The following is a 23,800-nucleotide window of genomic DNA, read 5'->3' as shown; positions in this document are numbered from 1 at the left end:
GAATTTCTTTTGTATATGTACGGAGTCTTTTATTAGTTGCTTAACTTTTGTACTGTTGATAACATTGACTAACAATGTCTAAGCATAAACTGAATGGGGCTCGAAAACCCTGGATGCCTAAAATAAGTCCTCCCACTTTGCAACTCTAAACCTTTCCCTCCCTTCTTTCTTTCTTCTCTATCATCCCTGCTTGTCTCTCACTCAGCAAGTCTTTGCCTCTCAGACATCACACTCATGTTCTCCATTTCATACCTTCATCCAGAGCGTCTGAGGCCTCAGCTTCCCTCCTCCTTCTCACAGCTCTTTGTTTCTCCTCTAGCCTCTGTTTTTCTGAGTTTGCTTCATCCCATCGCCCGTCCTCCATCAGCCTCTGGTCTGGTCTCAGACGGCTATCGGTCAGTCCCACTCCTTCTTCCGGCTCATTCAGGGTCAGTGCCAGCGCAGAGAAGTAGTACATGTTCTCAGCATTCTCCCTGAGAGAGTAAGAGAAGAGTTACATTGTGTCTTCTGCAATCAATGATATTGACTGAAGGCTGCAGTTGTTATGCAACAACAAGGATGCGTTCCTTTTGAGGCTGATGAGACAAGCGCTTACGGGAGAGGGTATTTCTTCCACAGTAGTTTGGGGGACAAAGTCTGATATACGGTCTTCTGCTTGCCCTCTGATCCACTGCCCCCTCGGCTGCTCTGAATGATCTTGGCACTCTCCATCTTATCATCCCAAGTACCAGAGAGGATGTAGTGAGCCTGGCCACCACTGTCTGCCACCACACCTGTCACCTGAAAACAGCAAAAGGAAATCAGAAAAGAGACTTATCACATAGATACTAAAAGAATTAAGGCACTAAGGCAAGTTATCTTTCTGTGAGTATCACCATGGTGTTTTCCCCTAATGCTACTCACTTTAAATGCACAGTCCCTTCGGTAGTACATCAGTGCATTTTCATAAGCTCATCTAAAATTAGTCACTACCAAGCAAAGCAGCATTGTGCCCCATTTCTAGGTAACTGCTATGTCTCCAAAGGAGGTCACTTCACTGAGATGTGACCTCATACAGTGAACTTCTCTCATATTACACTTCTCTAATATATTTGTTGGTAGTGTCCAGCAGGAGGCAGCATCACACAAATTAACTCCACACTGTATGGCATCACAGCAAGGTCAGGTATCGGGAAAGTGTGAGAAGCAAAGCATTTACCTTCCGTGGAACGTCCCTGGAGAAATAACTGTAGGGAGAGAACTTGAGTTGGCAGGTCTCCTTGGTCCTGTGATTCACAATCTCAATGTCTCCCGACTGCACATATACAGAAATGAACCGACACATGAGTGAGAAGGACAAACACAGAGAGAGAATGATAGATACCATATAAGCAGAGAACAATAATCCTGAAGTAAACATGGAAAACAGCATGACTGACAAAAAAACCCTGAAAACTGAATAGCAAGATGTGATTAATCAGCTAAAGAAAAGATTTGGAATGAGTCCCATTTCCTCCTGCATAGTTTTGTTTTAAAGGCCATTGAAAACTATTTCCTTAGTCAGCTTCTTGCTACTGTAAGAAGCAGCTATAGTAAGCACAGTAAACTGAAATTACCCTGCATAAACATGTTTTCAGGCGATTTAAAGGTACCATGTGGACTGTTTGACTACTAATGCTGCTACGGAGCAATGTTTTGATGAGCAGCTCCCTGTGTTCTTTCTGCATTACTACCAGCATGTGCGGCATGATGGCAAAATGTGCCATAGTGTTCAAGTCTTGTACTTCACCAGTGACACCAGTCTCTTTTGCAGCATCTAACAGCCATGAAATTTAAATTTCAAGGACTGTCATGCTGTCAAGCTAATTATAAAATGACTGCTCTTTAATCCTAGTCCACTGATAATATGTCCAATGCCAAAGCCATGCAGATGACTGTCTCTACCTTTAGTTGCTGTGCCTGCTGTTACAGTGGCCAGCAGTAGAAAAGGCACTACAAAAATTGTTTTCACAGTTTGGTATGGGGGTTGTTTGGCTGATGTTGTTCTGCACCAGAGGGCAGCACACTAGCAGATCAATGCATGGACACTGTGGCAGAGGAGGGTGAATATATTAAATAAAGAAAGCAAAACAATAACGAATAAAACACTGTTAAAACTGACAAGGCTTTGGTGAGCTGGAGAGACAAACTTTCATCGTGGAGGGGGTGTCATTTTTGCTGAACTAATATGTTAAATTTATATGTGCATAGCAAAAATAACCATAACAACTTATTTGGATGCATATTTATGGTATATATTTATGGCACATTTACGCTACTTGGGGTACTATGGATCCTAAATTTTAAAGTAAGTACTAGGTCCCAAATAAGGATCACCTCCCAAGAAAGACCACAGAGGATCACAAACCCATGTTATCACAAAATAAAGACAGTGATGGTTTCAAACAAGTCAAGAGCTTTGCTAACAATTGGTGAGATGATTCAGAGATGTAAGTGAATTTTTCTTCCATACATCATACTTCTATACATTCTATACTCATTTGTCCATGAATTATGTATGTTTACTCTTCAAGGTCGCACAGAAACACAAGCACATACATGTTTTGACAAAGGGGCCAATATGACACAAACATAACTATGTGTTATCAGGGTAGAGATGGGGGGGTTTCTGCAAAGACAGGCAGATGTGAAGCCTGCCCCTCCTACCTCCTCCCCCCTATATAACTGGGCCATTTCACTGAAGGAAGAGGCTGTTATTTTAGGGTCTTATTAGAGATCAAAGCTAAAGATAAATCCCTGGAGATTGTGAAGCTCCTTACTCATGTGCTGTAAGGTTTTGCTCTGATTCTCTTCTTCTTCACAAAGCCCTCCTGGACTGTACCACACACTGTTCTAGCACAGGAAGGAAAAATACCTATAGGCTTCTCTGGAAGGTTAGAGGTATTAAGGCAGGGTTGCTGGGTTTGGAGATGTGGTTGAATGGTTACCAATGAGAAGTGCTTGCAAACAGACCTGGTCAATCCAAAGCTTGCCCACAATGATGTTGTGCACTGTGGAAGTGACCTTTCTCCACACATAGTGGTTCCCGCTGGAGTGGAACTGCAGGTGAATGGCACCTGGGGAGGGACAGGGACAAAAGGCTGTAAGGGGAAAGAAATATCGCAACTGCTTTTGTTACCAATCTGCAACTGCAGACCTGAAAATGATGTGTTAGATTGTGTGTTTGCTAGTGTAATTCTAAATCTGGTTGTGAAGATGGTCACTTCTACCTGCAGCAGCTGAAAACATGTCATCTAACAAATTTATGCCCTGTGCACAGGCAAGGCATTTCCACCTATTTATAGTGTGACCTAATGCCAGAAGACTGATAGCATGTCTTTTAACATAAACGCTTTCCACTTCAGACACAGCCTTGATACACTTTAAGGTATGTGTTTAACCAAGTGAGCTACTGGTGTACCCCTAAAAGTTTTTTTCTATTACATGGCACCTCACAGCAGGCATATAACAGGAAGCAAGATAAGTCAGATAAATACCACTGCATCCCTTGATAGGACCGCACACATCAAATCTCTCACACAATAGACCCTGCTCTCTACTGTCCCTGTGCAATAGAGACCTCCTTTTATATCCATACTTTATGTGTGTGTCAAAGGGGTCATAAAACCCTCCTGATTCATTCACACACCCTTTCCTCTGGCTTTAGATTGTGAGAGAGGCAGGTCAGTGGTGTACTGCTCTCAAGTGGGATGTCTGGTGCTGTGGCTGTTCAATTTGCATGATGGAGCCTTTATTTACAGATATAGTTTGTTAGTTTCCCAGCTGAATGTGAGATGTCTTACCCAGAGGCATTATGGAGAGGTATTTTCCGCGGAACTTGCTGGCAATGGTGATTTCCTGCCACAGGGTCCAGCCGCGTTGGGAAATCACATGATGTGCAGCTGCCGGGGGGTGATGGCTCACCTTTGTTGAAAGACAGACATAAAGGGAAAGTATAATATAGGAAATGTGTTCAACTAAGCAGCAACTGCTAAACAACCAGTTTGGAAAACATAGTCTGACCTCGTGTATGTCAGTTTGTGTGTGATGTGCCTGCATGCACACCAGTGAGCACGTAAACAAAAAACTGCCCGTGGCTCTGCTGTTACCTGCTCACACAGCGAGCGGTAGCCGAACTCTTCCAGGCGATCGAGCTCATACGTCTCGCCCAAGAGGGGGTTGAAGGGCTTGGCTGTACGGTGGACTGTGGTGGAGTAGGAGGAGACGGAGAAGGCAGCAACCAGGCACATCTGCTCCAGGGAGGACTCACAGCGCGCCGCCTTGTCCAGAAGCTCATGATACTCGAGGTCCTCAGTGAGACGCTGCAGCATCGACAGAGGCTCATTGAAGTTTACCTGAGTGGAAAATAAAGAAGGAGTGAAACTCATTAGATATAATTCACACAGATTTATGCTAACCTGTCAGCAAGGAGGAGGACCATGCCTCACACACTTACAGGCATGGGGATTTTAGAGAGCTCCTTGCCAATGCAGTTCTTCATGATGCTCCATAAATTGAGGGAGTAGTTGGGCTTGTCTGGGATATGAGTCCGCCTCTGTCTGCGGGGTTGCAGCTCCTTCCCTGACACATCATTACAGCTTGGAGACATCTGGGAGTGGGTGCAGGGTGAGGGGGAGGAGGATGAGAAGGTTGTATCTTAACTTTGTGTAAAAAGAATATTCGATATATATACAAGTTTGAGAAACACTTTCAACTTCATGGACAGCTTGGGAGCATATCATCAGGCACAGTCACAGAGCAAGTGATAGACAGGAGGAGAGGAAACAGAAGACACAGATGTGTAAGAGAGAGAAGCTGCAGCAGAAGAGAGATAAGGGGAGAGAAGAGCAGATGTTTGACTGGTAATTAAGATTTAGTTGAATGATGCAGCTGTGAATCTTTGGCACCACAGGGGTGACAACGAGACCACAGGAAACACAGACAAACACTTTGTGTCTGCATTGGATGAATGTAGGGTAGGAAGGGAAGACTGTGAGAACAGCAAGTGAAGATGGTTATACAAATAAATCAATGAGCTGTGTGCTCCACACCAGCACAAATGAATCTATATTGGAATTACAAAAGTCAGCAGTGTTCACAAATGTCAGTCCTATTAGTCAGACTTGTTAGGAAGACAGACACTTACATGGTCGTCCTGGTTCCAATCATTGGAGTGACCTCCGCTCGCTCCGCTCAAATTACTTTGAGATCGCCTGGAACGGAATGAAAATATTTTCTTCAATGGGCACTGGACACATTCACAGACTCCTTGTCTATTTCTCTCACTTGCACATACACCCAATACACAGTGCACACACAGGCGCAAACAGACTGGGTATTACAGTTGAATGCTGTGTAAATGTTCCTATCATTTTTTAATGGTGTTACTGAGTCGAGGGATATGTTGCAAGAGATGAGCCATAACAATGATGAGGAAGGCACTTCATTTAAAAAAAAAGTAAAGACTGAAGCTCTGCAAAAACAAGTGGAGTTGGCAGCAGGAGACTGACTCCAATGCAGTAAACAAATATGCTATAAAAATGTACTGAGAGAGGCAAAAACGAACACAGGAAATAGGTTTACTCTGCTACAGGAAAGCAGACTGGGATCAGAGTTATTTTTATCTGTGTAACAGAGTGAACACATCTGACATACTCCAAGAGTGAAGGGATCACCAGTCTATGATTTGTGTGTGTGTAGGTTAAGTTGTCACATCATAAGGCATCATCATCAGAGCCTTGTTCAGCTGTCAGCCAGAGTCAAATTCACTATTATGATTAATTACACACAGAAATATTTTATAGCAACTCTCTTCCCTGTATTTGTCTCTCAGTTGTTTTTCTCTTTCAAGAAATACCTATATAAATACTACACAAATACTACAGAGCATGAACCACATGATTCCCTGTGTGAGACTGACCTGTGCTGTGTGTTTTCAGTGGCAGTCACTGTGATAAATGCAGGGGAATCCTCCATGGCATCAAAATACTCAGTATCCTCATCTTCATCACTTGCCTCTTCTTTGCGCGGCCTCTCACTTCCTTCATTCAGGACATATGCATTTGTGAGTACATACAGAGAGCATGCAGCACTTAGGAGAGCCGTCACATGTTGGCGAGTTTGTTTTCTACAGAGTTCAGGGAAGAGCAGCATATAATCACAGACCCATGGCAATTAATCAAGGAATAATCAGCTTAGTAAAATTGGCAACGTTCCTGCTGGTTAACTAGCCTGAATGATGCAGGTTCCTCAGGGGGTGCTTCCCATACTCAGTATCCAACATTCAATATTCAGTATGTTCAGTGATCCATTATATGCACAAACTGAAACCTCCAACAGAGGACATCATAATGCCTTCAATAAAAAGTGATTCTATTAAAAAAAAGAAAGGTAAACTATGACTGTAAAACAAATGAATAAAAATGATGTTTTTTCAGTTTTAAGTTTTAAGGGCAATATAGTTTCTTGCACTTATTCTTTTAAAACCTTTCTGTTTAATACTACTCACTAATAGTCCAAGTATATTGATTAAATATTTGTATTTGCCTCAGATGATCTACTTCAGAAATAAAAACAGAACTGAGAGAAAGCAATTTTATGTTTAGGGTTATGAAATGTTTTTTTTCACCACTCCAACCTTTTAAAAGGAGTGAACACTCATCCCTTTGGTTAGCCATTACCTTTCCAGTCAGCACTGATGGGACACCCCATTCTCCACTTTTAAAATGAAATGCTTTGCATCCCTATCCATCAACCGTGTCTTCCTACTTCTAACTTTAGGTTATACTATAATAAAGTTACACTACCTCTTTTTTTGGTATTGACTGCTGGCTTGAGCTCTTTTTTGAAATGATTAGTGCTGTCATTTTTCTGGAGAAGGCCAGTCTTGCATTAAAGGTAAAGTCATGGGGCCATGTTGGTAATAGGTACACAGCCAAGAAAAAAAAACAACTCGATGGACAGACTGACCAAAGAGACCACATGACCTACAGTCATTAGCGAAGGTAATTACCACCTATAACTGAAGTATAATCCAATCCAGTCCTTCTGACACAACTTAAAAATTCCTTCCTCCACATGAGCAATGCTTATAATATTGAGCCTGAGGCCACACATGACTTTTAGCCAATAGAGTGAGGTCCACAGAAGTAAGTAACACACAGACAGTCAGTCTCACCCTTGTTGGCGATAGGGGCACTGGGTGTGCTGGAAACAAGCGTGGGTGCTTCTCTCCACGCTCGCTCCAGGCTGTTATGCTGCTTGGCTAGCTGCTCAATGGTCTCCTCTAGGTGAGTGCGCTGCTCTCGCTCATACTGCAGCGCCCGCTGCCATCTCCTACTGTGAGTCTCTGCTAGGTCCAAGAAGTCTCGACACGCCTGGGGGAGCAAATGCATACAAGTACATAAACAGAGAGAGAGCACCGGAAGTTTAATTTCTATAACATTGAGTCTGTTGTTCATAATTCTCAACAAGGTGCGAGTTTCTTTCCACTTGCTATTACTAACAGCTCAGATTTTTGCAGTGTCCTCAAATAATTCCTTTTGTGGCTTTGACATCCAGTCACCATGGGGACTTCTTTTGATTCATGTTCAAGTTTAGGTTATACCTTCTTTAAAATAACACCATTAAAATGATAAAGCTTTTATGAATCTGTAGGCCAACAAATAACACTATACTGAAAAAGATCATCAGGATGTAACTTTTCCTGTCAGCTGACAACAATAGAGAGAGAGAACACTGGGACAGAAAAGGTTGTGAAGACATCTGTGTCAATCATTGTAATCAAGGTGATTTATCACCACAGTTTCGAACAATCATCTATATGCCAATTAGCTGTCTGTGACACATTTTCTGGGTCTCCCTGCTGTGACAAATGTTCCTCAGAGCAAACTGAAAACACAGAAAACATCACTGAGTGATGAGCTGATTGCATAGCAGACTATGTCTGAGTCAAGAGGGGGCATCATTGTTTCTGCTTTGGTTTTACTGCTGACACGCTGAGGTTACTTCAGATCAAACATATGTCAGCACTTGTGAGCAGTGCATCATATGTCTGACAGTTTTCCCTGATAGTGAATGAAAGGTCAATGAACCTAAATAACACCTCACAGCTGACCACATGCATGATGAAAATGTCATGTGATGGTCACTGAACTGTCAGCGAGTGGGCCTCAAGAGGAGGGGTTTTATTAAGTTTTTTGAAACTGACGCATTACTATCACTAGCACTTTATGGGGGCTAGTTTTTGTTATTTCCCACGAGTGGAACAGCTCATGATTAGATAGGGTCCACTCAGTATTTGCAGTAAATGTCTCTTTGGTCACAGAGCCAGAGGGGCTGCTGAGAGTGAGCTTGAACCACTTCGATGAAGTTGTGGCTGCAGGCAGCGAGCCGGGGGGGTGAATGTGTCACAGAGCTCAAATAATCTGTCAGGATGTACAGTATCAGCTGTAGGCAGCCAGAAGAGAAACAAGGATGCTTTAACACCTCCAGAAAACAGGTTTTTTTTCTGTGTGCTGAAATGCTCTGTCATACTGATATACTATTAGATGGCACTTAATATTTAAAGAGGTGATTATTTTTAGTGAAATTTGAAAGCTATTTCTAAAAATCACATTATAATTACATTTAATATGTGCAACAAATCTTTAATCTTACTGAGTAACTAAATTAATGCTTTACATTCAAACATTTACCATTAATCTTTATTGTTGCAATTAATTATTTATTATAATATTATAATAATGTTTATTATAACCTTAATAAGTTTACTTGTTGTCATGCAAAACATCATCATTGACATTTCCACATAACTAATCAAAGAGAAGGGAAACCAGGAACAGAAAGCTAAAGCTACAACATAAGACATGTTATGACTACTAGACACTGTATGACTGTTACAATAACGGTTTTAAGTAGCACATGCAGTCTACATAACCATTCTCTTATTCACATGTTTGTATGTTGTTTGGTTTGTTTTTCAGCAGGACTAGGCAAGAAGTTTGTACCGAACTTGGTGGAGGGATGGGGCATGGGCCAGGAAAGAACTCCAGATCAGATCCAGATCATTTACTACGAATTTGAATTTTTTTCTCTAAGTCTGGTGTATCTTGTTTGATATTGACCTTGGCAGAGGTCTGCACTCTCTTGAGTGCCCTTCTAGTTATAAATGTATTTCAGATTATTTATAGAGCATTTTAGCTTCATTGCCAAGATATGACTTAATATCTAAATGTCTTTGAAACAGAAAAATGAAAAAAACCTGACATGTTCTCCAACAATACCAATGTATAATTTCATGAATTACATTATCCCAAAAATTGAGATACCACACCATCATTAACAAGTGAAGAACGATCCTGGGAGTTAAGGCTGATCAATTAAGACAAAGAAAACAACTTTGTTTTGTTAAGACATAAGAGAAAAATTACAAAATATCTAACAGTGAAAATGTTACTACACCCATCTCCAATCAAAGTCTTACCTTCAGCAGTGCTGCACGCAATGTCTAAACATCACTGTCTGAGTATCAGTATTAATGTTAGATGTGCACGTGACGTTGTGGTCCACTTCCTCAGACATAGCCATGATATGAAACTCAACACCCACTTGAAAAACTATGATAGTTCCACTTTTTTATGCTGACTGTCCAGTACAAACAGAGACTGCATGTGATGTCCGGTGGGGGAAGAAAAAAGTTAATGGGCAATGCAGGAGTGGAGGTGGCATTCAAATTAAAAGTCCTGGTGAAGTATGCAGAATGAGCAATGTGACCAAGAATGAAACAAACTTGAGCAACATGTGATTAAAGCACACAAGTCTAAAAGTGGTAGATGTGTAAATGTGTGCATACACAAGCAGGCTAGAGCCTGGATTCTTGTGAGAAGTCACATCACCACTAAATCAACTAGACTGAAACCCTCTCCCCAGGCCAGGGTCAGATCACTAAGAGCATGCAGTTGTGTCTTGCAGTTATGGCTTCCCTCTTCCCTTAAACCCCCACCCCCCACCCCCCTTATTCCCTCCTTACATGTATAGCACAATTTCTTTGAAAAAGCACATAAAACTACATTAATATTTTAAAGCAAAGAACACATCATTACAGTGAATGAACCAATGGCTGCAGAAATCCAAATACCCCCATCCTGTGCTGCTCTCTGCTTGAAGAGAAGCTTTTATGACACGAAAAATTACCACAGGGAGTTTGTGGCAGCACTTCTTTCTCATTACATGCACATTCTTGGCAAACTTTGTGGCATTTTAATGAGTTAGGTAATCGACGGGGGCCTATTTTATTACTTTTGTCAAGAAACCTTCATTTTCCTATAACAATTGATAAAAAATGGATGACAAGAAGAAACAAAGGCCTCACCATTTTGAGTGCAATCTAAATTAAGACTTTCGTTTTTTCTTACCCCATGGTGCAAGTCTCTTAACAGGCAGAATTAGCACATACTATGAGTATGCACATACTATGAGTATGTGCTAATGAGGGCATTATTACTATTATGAGTAATTTATCTCTTACTGGCTGATTTCAAAACAAATTTTAAGGTAAATGATTGCCACAATTGAATTATTTTACACCTATCAACCAGATAAGCAAGAGAAAATTCTGTCAGACATGCATTATAATAAATGAATCATTTGAAAACATTCTCTGACCCAAGAACAGACAAAGCTATGGAACAATTCAAAGCCATCGAGAGAAGCAGGCAGAGAGACAAACCTTGTATGATTGTTTGGCTTTAGTCAGAGCAGGTCTGTCTGTCTGTCTAACTGTTAGTCCAGAAGCCTCTGACATTCCTCACCAAGAAGGGAGGGTCAAGGTTTTGAGAGGAGTGGGAGAGCAGGGGCTATTCCTGTCCCCCCCACCCACTATCATATCTAGTATCACTCCCTCAAGACCTCAACTCTCCCTGAACTCATGTCCATTACCAACATACTGTAAAGCCCATGGTATTTACCATTGATGAGAATGGAACAGTGCCAGATATAGTAGGGCATTTCCTATTATGACGCTAGTACTCAGAGCCAACACATCTGACATAGTTGTAACTGAAAAGCTCATTGTGTTGATTGTTGTGTTGTGTTAAATGTAGCTGACAAGGTTATTACTTAGCAAATAGAAAGCAAAATAGGAGTTTCATGGATGTCGCACAGACCATACAGCTGTTTGAGAAAAAGCTGTCAATTGTCTTCTAGGGCTATATTAATAAAAATGACATGACCCATTCTAACAACAGCAGAGATGTTAGTATTCTTAAACAATAATAAGCTGCAGGCACAGGGACCCACCATCACCTCAGCAGCTACGTTTTTCAAACATTAAGGTAGGTGGTAATGCAAACCCGCAGTCTCTGGGCCTGCAGCTCAGTGTCTCTGGTTTAACATTCCTCAGTGTGAAGGGATCTCATCTCTCATCACTCACTAACCAGGGCATTATAGATGACTGGCATTCTTGTCACATTGATCATGCCAAAGCACGAGGAACTCAGATTACTCTGTGCTCACTGCTGCTGTGTCTTGTAGCCTGGTCTGTCCCAGCTACTTACATTGATCATAGCATTGGAAGTGATGCGGAAGAGGGTGGCTCTTTCGTTGACAGCCTTGATCTTCTCCCCTCCCTCCACAGGGACTTTCAGACCCTCGAGTTCACTCAGGGAACGCTGTAGGGCCGCCCCATGCTTGGCGATCAGGTCATTACACGTGCTGAGGTCATCGAGCTTGCTGACCAGTATCTTCAGGGTACCCTGAATCTCGCTGCGGTCCGACTGGGATGTGGGCTCTTCGTCCCCTGAGTCATCTGAAAGGGAAAAAAAGGGATTAATAAAGACAAATGATGCAAATGTCTTTCATACAATATTACTGGATAGCTGCTGAATTTCAAAATAAGTGCAGGCACCTTCCTTTTTTAAAACTTATACTTCCCACTTGAGATGCACTGACTTGACTTCCACAGTGGCAAACAAATATCCAGTTACTTCATTGGTCTGTGACCTTAACTGTCAAACCTCCATCATAGATAACTTATTACAGTCACTTCAAAAATTGTAGTGTTAAATTGCTAACGATAGAAAGCCACAGTGCCACAGTGTGTTGTTTACATATTTCTGTGTATCTGTAATGTGTTGTTCATTTAAAGATAAAAAGGCAAAAATAAATAAATGACAAAAAGACAAACTACTTAGTAACCATATTTAATAGTAATTCATTCAAAAGGTTGAAATTAGAGTTAATTGGACAGCCGTTTTACAGATACCTTCCTTTGACACACACAAATACACTGTAAACAGTAACTCACTAATCATGACTGCTCTGACTGCAAAAATCCTTGAAAGCTTATTAAATGTCAATGTGAGCCGTATTAGGTCATTTTAATACAGACAGCTCGCCCATACACATGAGCCTTTGCTGTAGCAGCTGCCTTTCTGTATGATGTCACTAAAGAGGTTACTCAAGGTTAAAGAGAACATATGAGAACAGTGTTGCAGTGTCAGCTCTATATTACACACATATACGCACACACACTGCAAGCACAAGCACACACACAAAAAGACAGAAATATACCAACAGTAAGACCCCAGTCTATAAACAGCCCACTCATATAGCAAAGGGAAAGAAATAAGGCAAAAGTACAAATTTTCTGAACTTAAGCAAATGTATGCTGTGCACAATCTTTCTGGAAGAATAAATTCTACTGTTTTATCTTTTTATAACAAAGCACCAGGGAACCCGCATGTTGGACTCTGAACTTAAGAGGTTTTTGCACACCTGTGTATCAAATCTGAATCACACAAAAAATATTTCCCCACATAAAAGCATCTGTGTTTGTGTGTTTCTAGTTTGATAAATGAAGCTAACAAAACCACGGCAGAGGAGTGATGTTGCTAAAACTAAGAAAACAGATGACAAACAAGAAGGAGCAGAGGGGACATGGAGAAAAAGAAGGAAAATAATGACAAGGAGGAGTGTATTATTTATCTCAAAGGGGAAAATCTATTTCTGTAACAATGGGGTTAAATGTTTGAGTGTAGAGAGAATGTCTCTCAACCCTCTGATCCACCATCTTGACCCTCTAATGCTCTAATGTCTAGAAAGTGCTGTTCTGCTGTCTTCTACACCACAGCATGCAGAGTATGGTTTGTCACATTGAAAAGGTGTGTTATGCAGCTGATAGGAGAGACTGTCACAGTCTTGGTGAGAGGCAGCGCTACAGCAACACTTTCTCCTAAGAACATGGCAGCTGACTGTGACCTTGCAGTGGAAGAGACTATCACCTCTGTCAAGAACTATTTACACCATGCAAGTATAACACGCATATCCGCCTGGGGGATGCTGGTAGCCTGGACTACATCATGTAACAGCAATATACTGAGGTCAGATTTGACTGGGACCTTTGTGCAGTGGAACATCCAGCTCCACTGAGAAACAAGCAATACACAGACGTATCCACTCGGACGAGCTGCTGGTTGGCATCCAAAATAATGCTCCAGTTAGTGTTTTTAAAATAGTTTTGTTAAATGCAATGGCAGCACACTGAACAATAAAGTGAACATGATCTTCTAAGTGAGTAACATTTTTGAGTCGCATTGCAGGAATTCACCAGCTTTCAGAAGCTTTCCTATAGTCTTTGACTGACTTGTCAAATCAATGATTGAGACCAAAACCAATACAAATATTTGAGACTTATTTGTTGCAGAACATAAACATATAATATTAACATTTCGTTGAGAGGGATCCTCCCTTTAATTTGATTATCAAAGAATTGTGAAAACTTCACAATGGATTTTCTTTAAGGATGAAGAAGTCAGTCAATCAGGCTGATACGTCTCAACAACTGCTGGATGGACTGCTATGAAATTCACAGATAATGTTGCCAGAGGATGAATCCTAATGGCTTCGGTGACCCTGACTTTTCCTCTAGCACCATCGCAAGGTTGACATTTGTGTTCTTTAGTGAAATGTCACAAGAGCCATTGGGTGGACTGCCATGAATAGTATTTCAAACATAAATGCGCTCAGGATAAACTGTCATTGTTCCTATGAATTTTCATCTAGTATAATACTCATAGTGTTACAGTGTGTTATAGTACATAGTGTTAGCAACCTCCAATCAACAGACCAAAATTACAAGAACTGTGTGACTACAAAAGACAAGATGATGAGATGACAAGAGCATACTGTACAAAGATGGAGCGAGGTCTTCTCATCTAAGAGTACCAAGTGGAGTTCATTTAGAAAGAAGGGGGGGCAGGGAAGGATGGGGAGAAAGACAAAGAAAGATAAAAAGTCCTCACCATATTTGCATTCCTGGGCATCCATTTTCACCAAAAGGTAACCACAGTTTAGCAGGAAGTAGCAGCACACACAAGCCACTGAGCTCTAGCCTCAGACTTACTGTGTGAACATGTTGAATAGGCTTTCAGAGAGACACAAATGTCTGACCGTTAGAAGAGACAAAAGCAAAGCAGTCCAGCCAAAGGTCGACCCAGCAGCCCTACAGCACCAACAAAACCTAAAGCGGACCTGGATCAGAAAATGATTGCACTATGCACCCATTACCAGCCAGCAATAAGAGGAATTAGATTACACTGAATTTCAACAAAGTTACTGCGGAGAACAGAAAGCAAAGTAAAAAAAGCTGAAGTAAAGTCAGAAAATTGACTAGAGCGTGTGTCAAGAGACGAACTGCAAAGTAAGAGGTGGGGGAGAGAGCCAAAGAGGTTGGGAGAGAGTTGGAGAGTTGGATAATGAAATAAGCCTTAAATTGGAAAAGCGTGACAGAAAAGTTAGTTGGAGAGTTTAGTACAGTTTTGAACTTCCTCCCACAAGGCAACAATAAGCCTGCTCCAAATCACATTTGATTGGATCAATTTATGCATACACCCTAAAGTTAAAAATGAGTCATCAAAAATATGTTAAAGATTTTCACAGGAGGAGAGAAGATTTTTTTTATTGCCCTTTTGGGCATTTTATGCTTTTATTAGGTTGCGATAGAAGAGATAATGGTAAATGGGTAAGAGAGAGATCGATATGCAGAAGAGGTCTGACTCAAACCAATCACTGCCTTAATCTCTAAGCAACAGGAGCACCGCAAAATGAGAGATATTCTGATAACAAATCATTTCAGACATTTGCTAATGAAACAACAACAAAAGGACATAGGTTTAACTTGAAAAATGGTTTCTTAATTCATTCAGTCTTCATTTACCTTAAGAGAAAATAAATGAAAAACTTCACTTCCTGAGAGACTAAAAATGGTGACAAATGTTTAATCTTTATATCAAATAAAGACCACTGACTCTAACTTGTGTAGAACAGGGATAACTGGATATGTGGACCTAAATTGTATCTACTTTAAACATGCAGCTTTGGATATTGCAAATTATTATAAGGTTTTATTTTAACAATATTTAATTTATTTTTATAAACAACACGTACAATAACAGGGCATTGTTAAGAAAGTGAAAGTTACAACAAACAACCCCTTTAGAGACAGTATCCGTTAAAGTTAGAGTGGGTCTGTCATGGAGCTAGGTAGAGTGTGCCAGGTGCAGAGACCTCGGTTAAATACAGGGTATAAGGCATTGTGCCCTAGAGATTCAGACTAAACAAAAACAAACAACTGAACATTGGAGACTGACCTATAGTAACCCCCTCAGGGAGATCAACAAAAACATCTTTTGTTCTGATGGAAAACCAAGGTTACTGAATGGTCACCACTGAATGAATTACAGTAAACTCAACACCATGGCTGTGCATCACGTCCACACTTGAGAGTGTGAAATTACAGAGTAGCCTCTGTATAATATGTGGTTTACCGTTGAAGGGTCACTGGGCAGTCATGAGACATTATAGAGGTACTGTAAGGAAAAAACAGAAAGTGCAAGAGACACATCTTACACATTTAAAATATCAGTGCACTGGCTCAAGATAATGATTGTTTCCAATGTTCAATTATATGCACTATTGGGACATTTGAAGGTAAACTGAAACAAACAAATAAGTGAAGACATTTCCAGCACTGCAGTCAAGGCTCGCTCATATTATTCCCCCTCATTCTGCCAATGAGTTCAGCTCTAAGCAATGCCACTTAAAAATAAACTGTCACATGTACCACGGCATATTTGTTTAGAAGAGACTCTGCTAGCAGCATGTCGTCTCCAAAACTTATTCTCTTTCCAAAACCTCACTGGGACGAGCTGCGAGAGCACAGATTTTGGCTATCGGCTCTACAGTGTAGACAGCTTGCAATTACAAGGAGACACCAGGACACAAAGATTTCTTCAATCTAAAACAAAGTATGTCACAAATGTCCTTTCTGCTCCATCCTTAACTGAAAGGACGGACTTTGCTATTCAGTAGCCTTGGTTTTCCATCAGAACAAAAGATGTTTTTGTTGATGTCCCTGAGGGGGTTACTATGGGTCAGATCTATATAGCATCGATAAAATGTCAGGCACTAGCGGACAAGTTTGAATATTGAAGATGAAAATCCTCCACAATAACACATTCTCTCAACTGTATATCACTCAGAACTGGAATAAAAAGTGAATACTGGGTTACACTAAACCTGTAAACTCAGTAAATAGTCTTTCTGTGCTGTCACTGCCTAGCTTGCCCCCTCACAACGGCAGATGTGGATGGATGGTCTGCCGTAGCAAAGTCGGCACCATGAGGCAAAGCCAGGAGCCCATTACCACTCCAGTCATGCCTCAAGGGCGGATTTAGAACGGTCAACCACCTCGAAGAACACCCTGCATAAACGCAAATGCGGGTTTGTTCCCAGCTCCCTCCGTGTATCTACTGCACTCTCCTCCAGAGGAAGGGCTGCACAATATGCTAAAAAATCATATTGGGATTACTTTGGCAGATATTGTGATTGCGATGAGTCACAATTTCAGTTTCACTGATTATTTTTGCAATTCACTTAAATAAAATTTTTTTTTTTTTGATGTGATTTTTGTTTGTACCAAACAAGCATGTTCCCATACGTCTGGAGAATATGATTTGTAGGCCTCTTTTTAGGCATCTCAGTAGCACCACAACACTTATGGTTCTTACAATGCACAATAATATTGTGTCACATTTTACCTTGATCAAAAAAATTGCAGCTCCTGCGTTTTTTTTTTTGCAGCTTCTGCGATTTGGATATTGCACTTCCTGAGGTGATATGATTTAAGCAAATATCTGTGTCTGCAAGCAAAGACACAAGCTTACAGGTCACAGCTCACAAATCACAAAATTTTGACACACAAAACACACATCCATCTTCCTCCTCAGCATGTGTATACCATCTTTGCTTCTTAGCCCCTTCCTTATTGTCCATCTCAGTGTTGAGCACACAAAAGCGAAGCAAAGAGAGAGAAAGCGAGAAAATAGGCAGTGGGAGAATGTAATTGGGATAGCAGCACGCTGCTATCCCACTGTCAGGGCTTGTCTCTCTGCTCGTCCCTGAGGACAGGCTGTCAGATCAGTGGAGACAGACCTCCGGCTGACAAGACGTCACCCTGTGGTAGAGAGACGTGCATGGCCAGCAGCCGAGCACATGGGAGAAATGTACTGCCCCTCTGGATTAAAGATGGCATTTAAACATGGTGAAACGCCTAATCAGAGAGGAAACTAACGTCAGAGCTCACTTTCATTTCTAGTGTTATTTACCGTTCATTTTCATAGCTCAAAGTCACCATGGTGTTGTGGACTGTAGACCAAATTCATATACAAGCAGTATAGCTGTGATGCAGTTATGTCTATATTGTTAAACTACTGGGATTCATATCATCCTTAAAACTCTTCAGTCTTATTACTAAAACTGATGCACATACTCGGTTGTCCTTTGCCTGTCACCATATGTATAATATGTGTATTTGAATACAGGAAAAACTAAGATACATCCATTCACACTGCTTTAATAGTGTATATCATAATAAATTAATCATTATGATTCTAAGATACTGATTCTACTTAGTCAGCCTTAATGCACATGTAATCTGAAGATCATTGTTATTTTAGCACAGAGTGTGTTTATACCTGGCTGGAAAATAATTCTTTCACCACTGACAGCAAAGAGGGAGTTGACTGTTTTGATGGAGCGTGCAAGAGAAAGGGAATATATGAGAAGTTTATCAACAGAAGTGAGAACAAGCCAGATGAAGAGTGAGGATGTGTCCCAGGGGATGGGAGTGTAATACTGGCCAGTAATTGCTAACTGGCTCCATACCTCCCCTGAGATACATCACACAGAGACAAACACAGGAGACAGCAGGTTAAAAGCAGTAACACGGTGCTCAGCTCTACACAAGCAAATGAGGAACTGTGCAGTGCAACTCATCACTGTCCCCAAAGCTCTGCAGTACAGCTCTGGCAGTGAATCTAATCGAACACTCTCGGTAAGCAGCAAACAACAAAGGAAAAGCTTAAGAGCAAACTGCAGCAAATAAGCAATGTGTTTTAATTCAGTAAAATTTTATAATATGCCAGGACAGACGAACAGAAAGACAGTCTGCTGAATACTAAACTGTAGATTTATATTCTGGTTTGCTAAGTACATTTAAAAAAATTTCCATCTGGTGCATTAAACTGGTGAATGGAAAATGGCTCTTGCTCACTGCATAACTCCTACAGTCTGAAGGTTGAGGTCATTAATTATCCTACGACTTCAGAATACTAACTGTCATCTCCACAAGTGTGGTCACTGTACCAGAATTTCCAGGATATTACTGCAGTGATAAAAAAGCGTATTGTTGTAGAGAAACAATGGATCACAAGTAAAGTGTGAAGCCAGTGTTCACCATCTGAAACAGTCTTCTCTGATTTCTCCTTTCACTGATGTACAACATTTTTATCATGAAAGGCAATAAGTTTAATTAAAACCAATGTATACAACACTGGTAAGCATACATTAACTACATGCATTCTCAGAAGCATAAATCTTTCATTTAAATGCTTGCAAACATCTGCTCGGCCTGTGAAGTGGAGGGTCTGTTTACAGCTGCTGTGCTTCATGTAAAACAGGGCTGAAATACAAACATAAAAATATCAGTGCTTTAGACAGACTGGTCACATCAATAGAGGTACAGCACATCAGGTACTATTTTTACTTCTTACTTGCTTGTTGCAATTTTTAAGTAGTTAACTAACAAATGCACACAAATGTAATACACTAATACATGCTTGAGATGCAGTATTATTGCTCATTTAAATTTATACTCTTTAAGACTTTCATGAAACCAAGCCCTGTTTGTGATGTTATTTGTAGTTGTCACATTAAGTGTATTTACAATATGTAATTACCTGTCTGTACGGTAGTTTTCACTGTTCCTGTGCCTGCCTTCAAAACACACAGGATTCCAAAGACACAATGCACACATGCAATCCAGTGTTACTTTTGCTATTCTATTCCCCACATTGCTGGGACCTATGATATTAAACCACACTTCCTGTTCCCATGGTAACCACAACATCTTAAGGCAGCTATAGCTGATATTTCTATGATGACAAATGCCAGTGTAAAAAGGTGTCGCTCAGAGTGATGCTAATCTCAGCTTTATGGAGCTTCGTAGAGAGTTTCAGCTCATTGTTTCGCTGGCCAACAACTATACTGCTTTGGTTCGGTCTCACAGCTTTCACAGGGTTGTTTTTGGTTGCAGCTGTTTGCAGTGAAAAAACAAAACTCTAGACAGACACAGAAAGTGACTAACAAGCATTTAGCATCTAAAGAGCCCCAAGTGGCCAAAAATATCAGGTATAAGAGATTCAGGGATCACAACCTTTAATGACAGAATTTGACTCTTCCTTTTATGTGACGCGAAGTTCGTGCACTGATTCTTAGTTGCATACTAGTGTCATACTAGCATTAATTTCAGCACTAGACTTTGGCATTATGATGCTAATAACCATGAAACAAAACAGATTTGTCAACCACAAGATTTTTCCAAACACTTGAGGTCGCTCTCACTTTAAAATCACTGACTGTATTGTATTAAGTAATTTGGGTCAGTAGTGTTGCATCTCAATAAGCATTGCTTTATTTAAATAAAGATTTTTTAAATGATTTTTCCATCAGTGTGATGACATGCCTTGATTGGCCAGGTATTTAATTCATTGGATTAAACAAAACAGACATTCCCTGCCCATCTCAATTGATGTTATAGAAAATTTTAGATATTGCTCTACTATAACATTGTTGCAATAGGAAATTACAGTGATGGAGGATTTTATCTGTATTACCTCTCAAATTCTACAAAACCTAGCAAGCTAAAATTAACATGTTGACAACTATTTGATCTGCTATTTGATTTAGCAAGATCATCATCCATGACTCAGTAACCTCAGAACATATCAAGATTGTGATCCATCATGCTAACTGTTTGGGTGCCAGTAGTGCAAGATAATGAGCCATGAAGGTAACAATAAAACCAGAGCTGAGGTGAGATCCTTCTCAGGGCAATAGCAGAGGGAACTCTCGAATTATATGCATTAATATTTGAAAAATTAAACATGATGAGAGCACTGCAGGAGCTCCAGGGGCCAGACCGTGCACTCTGACTCTTCTTAAAAAATGCATTCAGTATGTGCAGGGAATATGTGTGTTTATAACTGCGGAGAGATGAAATGTCAAATGTCAACTGTCTCTGCACGCTGACAAAGTTTTCACTCTCTATTCTTCTCCTGAAACAGACTCAGAGCTGTGATTATCACAAGAACTGATTATCAAAGTGATGTAGAATCTGGCATGGTAGTGCAGCTCCAGAAGAGGCTTAACATGTCAACAAACCACTCAAAATAATTCTGTTCATCATCGCAGCCTGAGCACAACAAGAGCTTTCCACTGGGACCTGAGAATATTTCATTTTGTGACTGCAGATGCCACTGATTATCGATGACTTATCCTGAAAACTCATAAATACAATATATGCTCCTATTAAAAAATAGATAAGAATGAAGTGATGTGTATGAGACTTTCTGGTAGAAGTACAGTACAAGACACAGATATTCTCTGACATTTATTTTACATGACTGTAGTGCAGATATGCGCACGTAGGATTTTCACGTCATCATTTAAATTAAATTTGACAAAACTCACAAAATGTTTCAGATGCTTGTCAGATTACATTCAGGTTTTTAGCAGCAAGAAATCATCCTTACTTTAAGGAATTATTGAGGAATGATTGTACTTTCTTAGGCTGCTTTGCTTTTATTTTTCACAAATCCCAGTGCCTGCCTAAAACTGGAGCACTGCCTTCATGACAGTGACAACAACATGGCTGTCACCCAGACATGACTGTTAGGCGTGTGTGTGCCTTCCAAGGTTCTCCATCATGGGGAGCTGTGACATTGTAAAGCATCTTATTATTCAGGCTATTTATTTGTTGCTTTTTTCGGCAGTGGCTCTGACAGTGAGTTCTCCAGTTTCTTGAGCTGAAGTGGTTTCGACTGGCCCCAAGCCACTGCTTAACTACTGTTACTGAACTCTGCAAGTAATTTACATTGAACTGAATTGAACTGAATTGAACTGAATTGAATTGAATTGAATTGAATTGAATTGAATTGAATTGAATTGAATTGAACTGAATTGAATTTTATTTGTATAGCACCAACATGCTGACCGGTTGGTTTGACCAGAGCCACTACAGTGCCATTTTGACTAATTTTGTTGCTTGGTAACAACAGAGGACTAAGTCACATCATCTACATAGTTTATGTTAGTCTGTCTATGTATCTTTATCTGTGTCCATGAACGCAATTAAGAAGTGGATCCTTCTATCTAAATAGCTAAAAGGTATTTATAAATCCTTTCATAAAAAATTAATGATCAACATCAGACTCTTGGTGATGTTCGATTTACACACAGCGCTACAGTCACTTCGCTGTTACAAGTAAGAAATACATCTTTAAATGTCCGTTGCTTTGCAGCTGCCTTACAAAGTGTTATTCTAGTTACATTTATTCATGCACCATATCAAAACACTGATCCCCAATCCACACCAACTGAGAGAGCTACTTTATGTATTTAACACATCTTAAATTTATATTAGCAATTATACACCCAGGACGTACTCATGAATATCTTTGAACTGTCATATTATGTTGTGACAGTGTAAGAGAACAGCTAGTACTAGTTTGTCCTTAGAGGATTTCAGGCTATTGCTTAGATGAATATTTAGAGTTGCGATAATTGGGCTCTGACTCATGCTCTCTGTATAACTTCAACACATCCTTACATTCATATCATGGAGAGTGTGCAGAAGCCTACTGTGAAAAATCTTTAAAAAAACAGGGTCTATACTACCTATCCCAAACTCATTTTAGTAAACAAACAGGCAAAGTGAGGAGACAGGAAGCCCAGGGCTTTAGAGCGCAGCTGTTCAACTCAACACGGTCCAACTCTGACACACGCAACAAAACGAGAGATGAAGTGCGAGAGGCAGGAAGATAAAACAGGATGGCAGTGAGGTGAAAACGCTAACGCATTTTTCATTGTTCCTCAATAGGTCACATAATCATATACAGACAACATGAAGCAGACTCTATTAACCTGCCATTAGCAGTAATTCAATATAGATTTTTTTCTGTCCAAAATCCTTTATCATTTGGATTACATGTTATGCAGGCTGGTATCTCCCATGAGTATACAAGGCAAAAATCATATTAATTTGTAGTCCTTACTGTCCTCACCACTCCATTATATGAACACATTAAACTAGTCCTGTCCTCCCTAAGACAGGTTCTAGGACCCTGTGATATACAGCACATCCCTTTTTACAGTTTCTGACGGTGCAATAAACTCTCCAAACATTATATGCATACACAGATGCACGTTGCCAACATAACACGTAGGCTTGGCAGCCTCCGACTCATCCATATGCAAATGTGAGGTGGAGCAGGCGCAAAGGAGAGAGGGGAAATGAGTCTGAGTGAGAGCGGCACAGGAGAAAGAAGGAAAGGAGGGAAAGGAGACTGCATGCAGTGAGGAGTGCAGGAGAGGAGAAACGCCGGCGCTGCATTGTTAAAGGAGGCTGCAGAAATGTGAGCATCCATGGCGACAGATGAGAGATGCCACAGAGAGGACGATGGATGGAGGAATGACAGCTACCTCTCAAACATATGATAAGGTGGAGATGGCAGGATGAGGAAGGTTTTGTCGTTGCACAGATGGACAGGAGTGTGACAGCTCCGTGTTCCTGTGCTATAGCTTTAGCCATAGCTGTACTGACCCTGGTTGAGTTTACTCAGGCAGCCCGAGTTGCAGAGGGAGCGGACCGTCCCCGGTTCCCAGCAGCTCCGGCCCTTCATCTCACTCTCTGCGGGCCTGATCCCACTCCACGCTCCCTGAGACACAGCGCTGCCCTGGGCCGCTACATAATCCCAGCGAGGGGGGGGCTGAAGCAGCGACTTTTTCTATTCAGCATTGCAGCATGCACACACACACATACATGCATACACACACACACATACTTACAGTGCACACATACAGTGATGTGGGGAGCAATGCAGGCGCTCCCTCTTGTAATTCCTATCTCCTCTCCTGCATTGCTTCCCTTTCTCCCGGAAACACACACAGACACACACAGACACACAGACACACACACAGACACACACTCAGGATACACACATTCACAAAGCTCGGCACATTTACAATTCTCCTCCACATGCTTCTCGCAGTGCAGTGCAGATTGGAGAGGGAGGAAGGGAGGGAGGGAGTGAGTGAGTGAAGCAGAGAGGAGATAGGACTCGGCAGCCAGCAGTCATCTACACAGCTAAGACCATAATGCATTGCC

The 23,800-nt window shown here is 40.9% G+C and overlaps 1 protein-coding gene across 1 annotated transcript in view; it reads right to left on the bottom strand.

The window, feature by feature from the left end:
* osbp2b (oxysterol binding protein 2b) overlaps positions 1-23,800 on the bottom strand; it is a 47,958-nt gene that overhangs the window by 5,151 nt on the left and 19,007 nt on the right. Inside the window, exons 3-13 of the mRNA XM_071482937.1 lie at positions 11,574-11,824; positions 7,196-7,394; positions 5,939-6,059; positions 5,165-5,231; positions 4,475-4,627; positions 4,128-4,373; positions 3,822-3,942; positions 2,992-3,095; positions 1,199-1,294; positions 596-780; positions 253-473 (exon numbers count right to left, since the gene is read on the bottom strand). Of these exons, the coding sequence (XP_071339038.1) occupies positions 253-473; positions 596-780; positions 1,199-1,294; positions 2,992-3,095; positions 3,822-3,942; positions 4,128-4,373; positions 4,475-4,627; positions 5,165-5,231; positions 5,939-6,059; positions 7,196-7,394; positions 11,574-11,824 (1,764 nt within the window). The remainder of the gene's footprint in view (positions 1-252; positions 474-595; positions 781-1,198; positions 1,295-2,991; positions 3,096-3,821; positions 3,943-4,127; positions 4,374-4,474; positions 4,628-5,164; positions 5,232-5,938; positions 6,060-7,195; positions 7,395-11,573; positions 11,825-23,800) is intronic.

Source organism: Trachinotus anak, unplaced genomic scaffold (assembly GCF_046630095.1).
Source record: "Trachinotus anak isolate AG129_WGS33_773 ecotype Australia unplaced genomic scaffold, CSIRO_AGI_Tana_v1 ptg000008l, whole genome shotgun sequence".
NCBI lineage: Eukaryota > Metazoa > Chordata > Actinopteri > Carangiformes > Carangidae > Trachinotus > Trachinotus anak.
The sequence above is the reverse complement of the archived record's forward strand: the minus strand, read 5'-3'. Positions and strand labels throughout refer to the sequence as shown.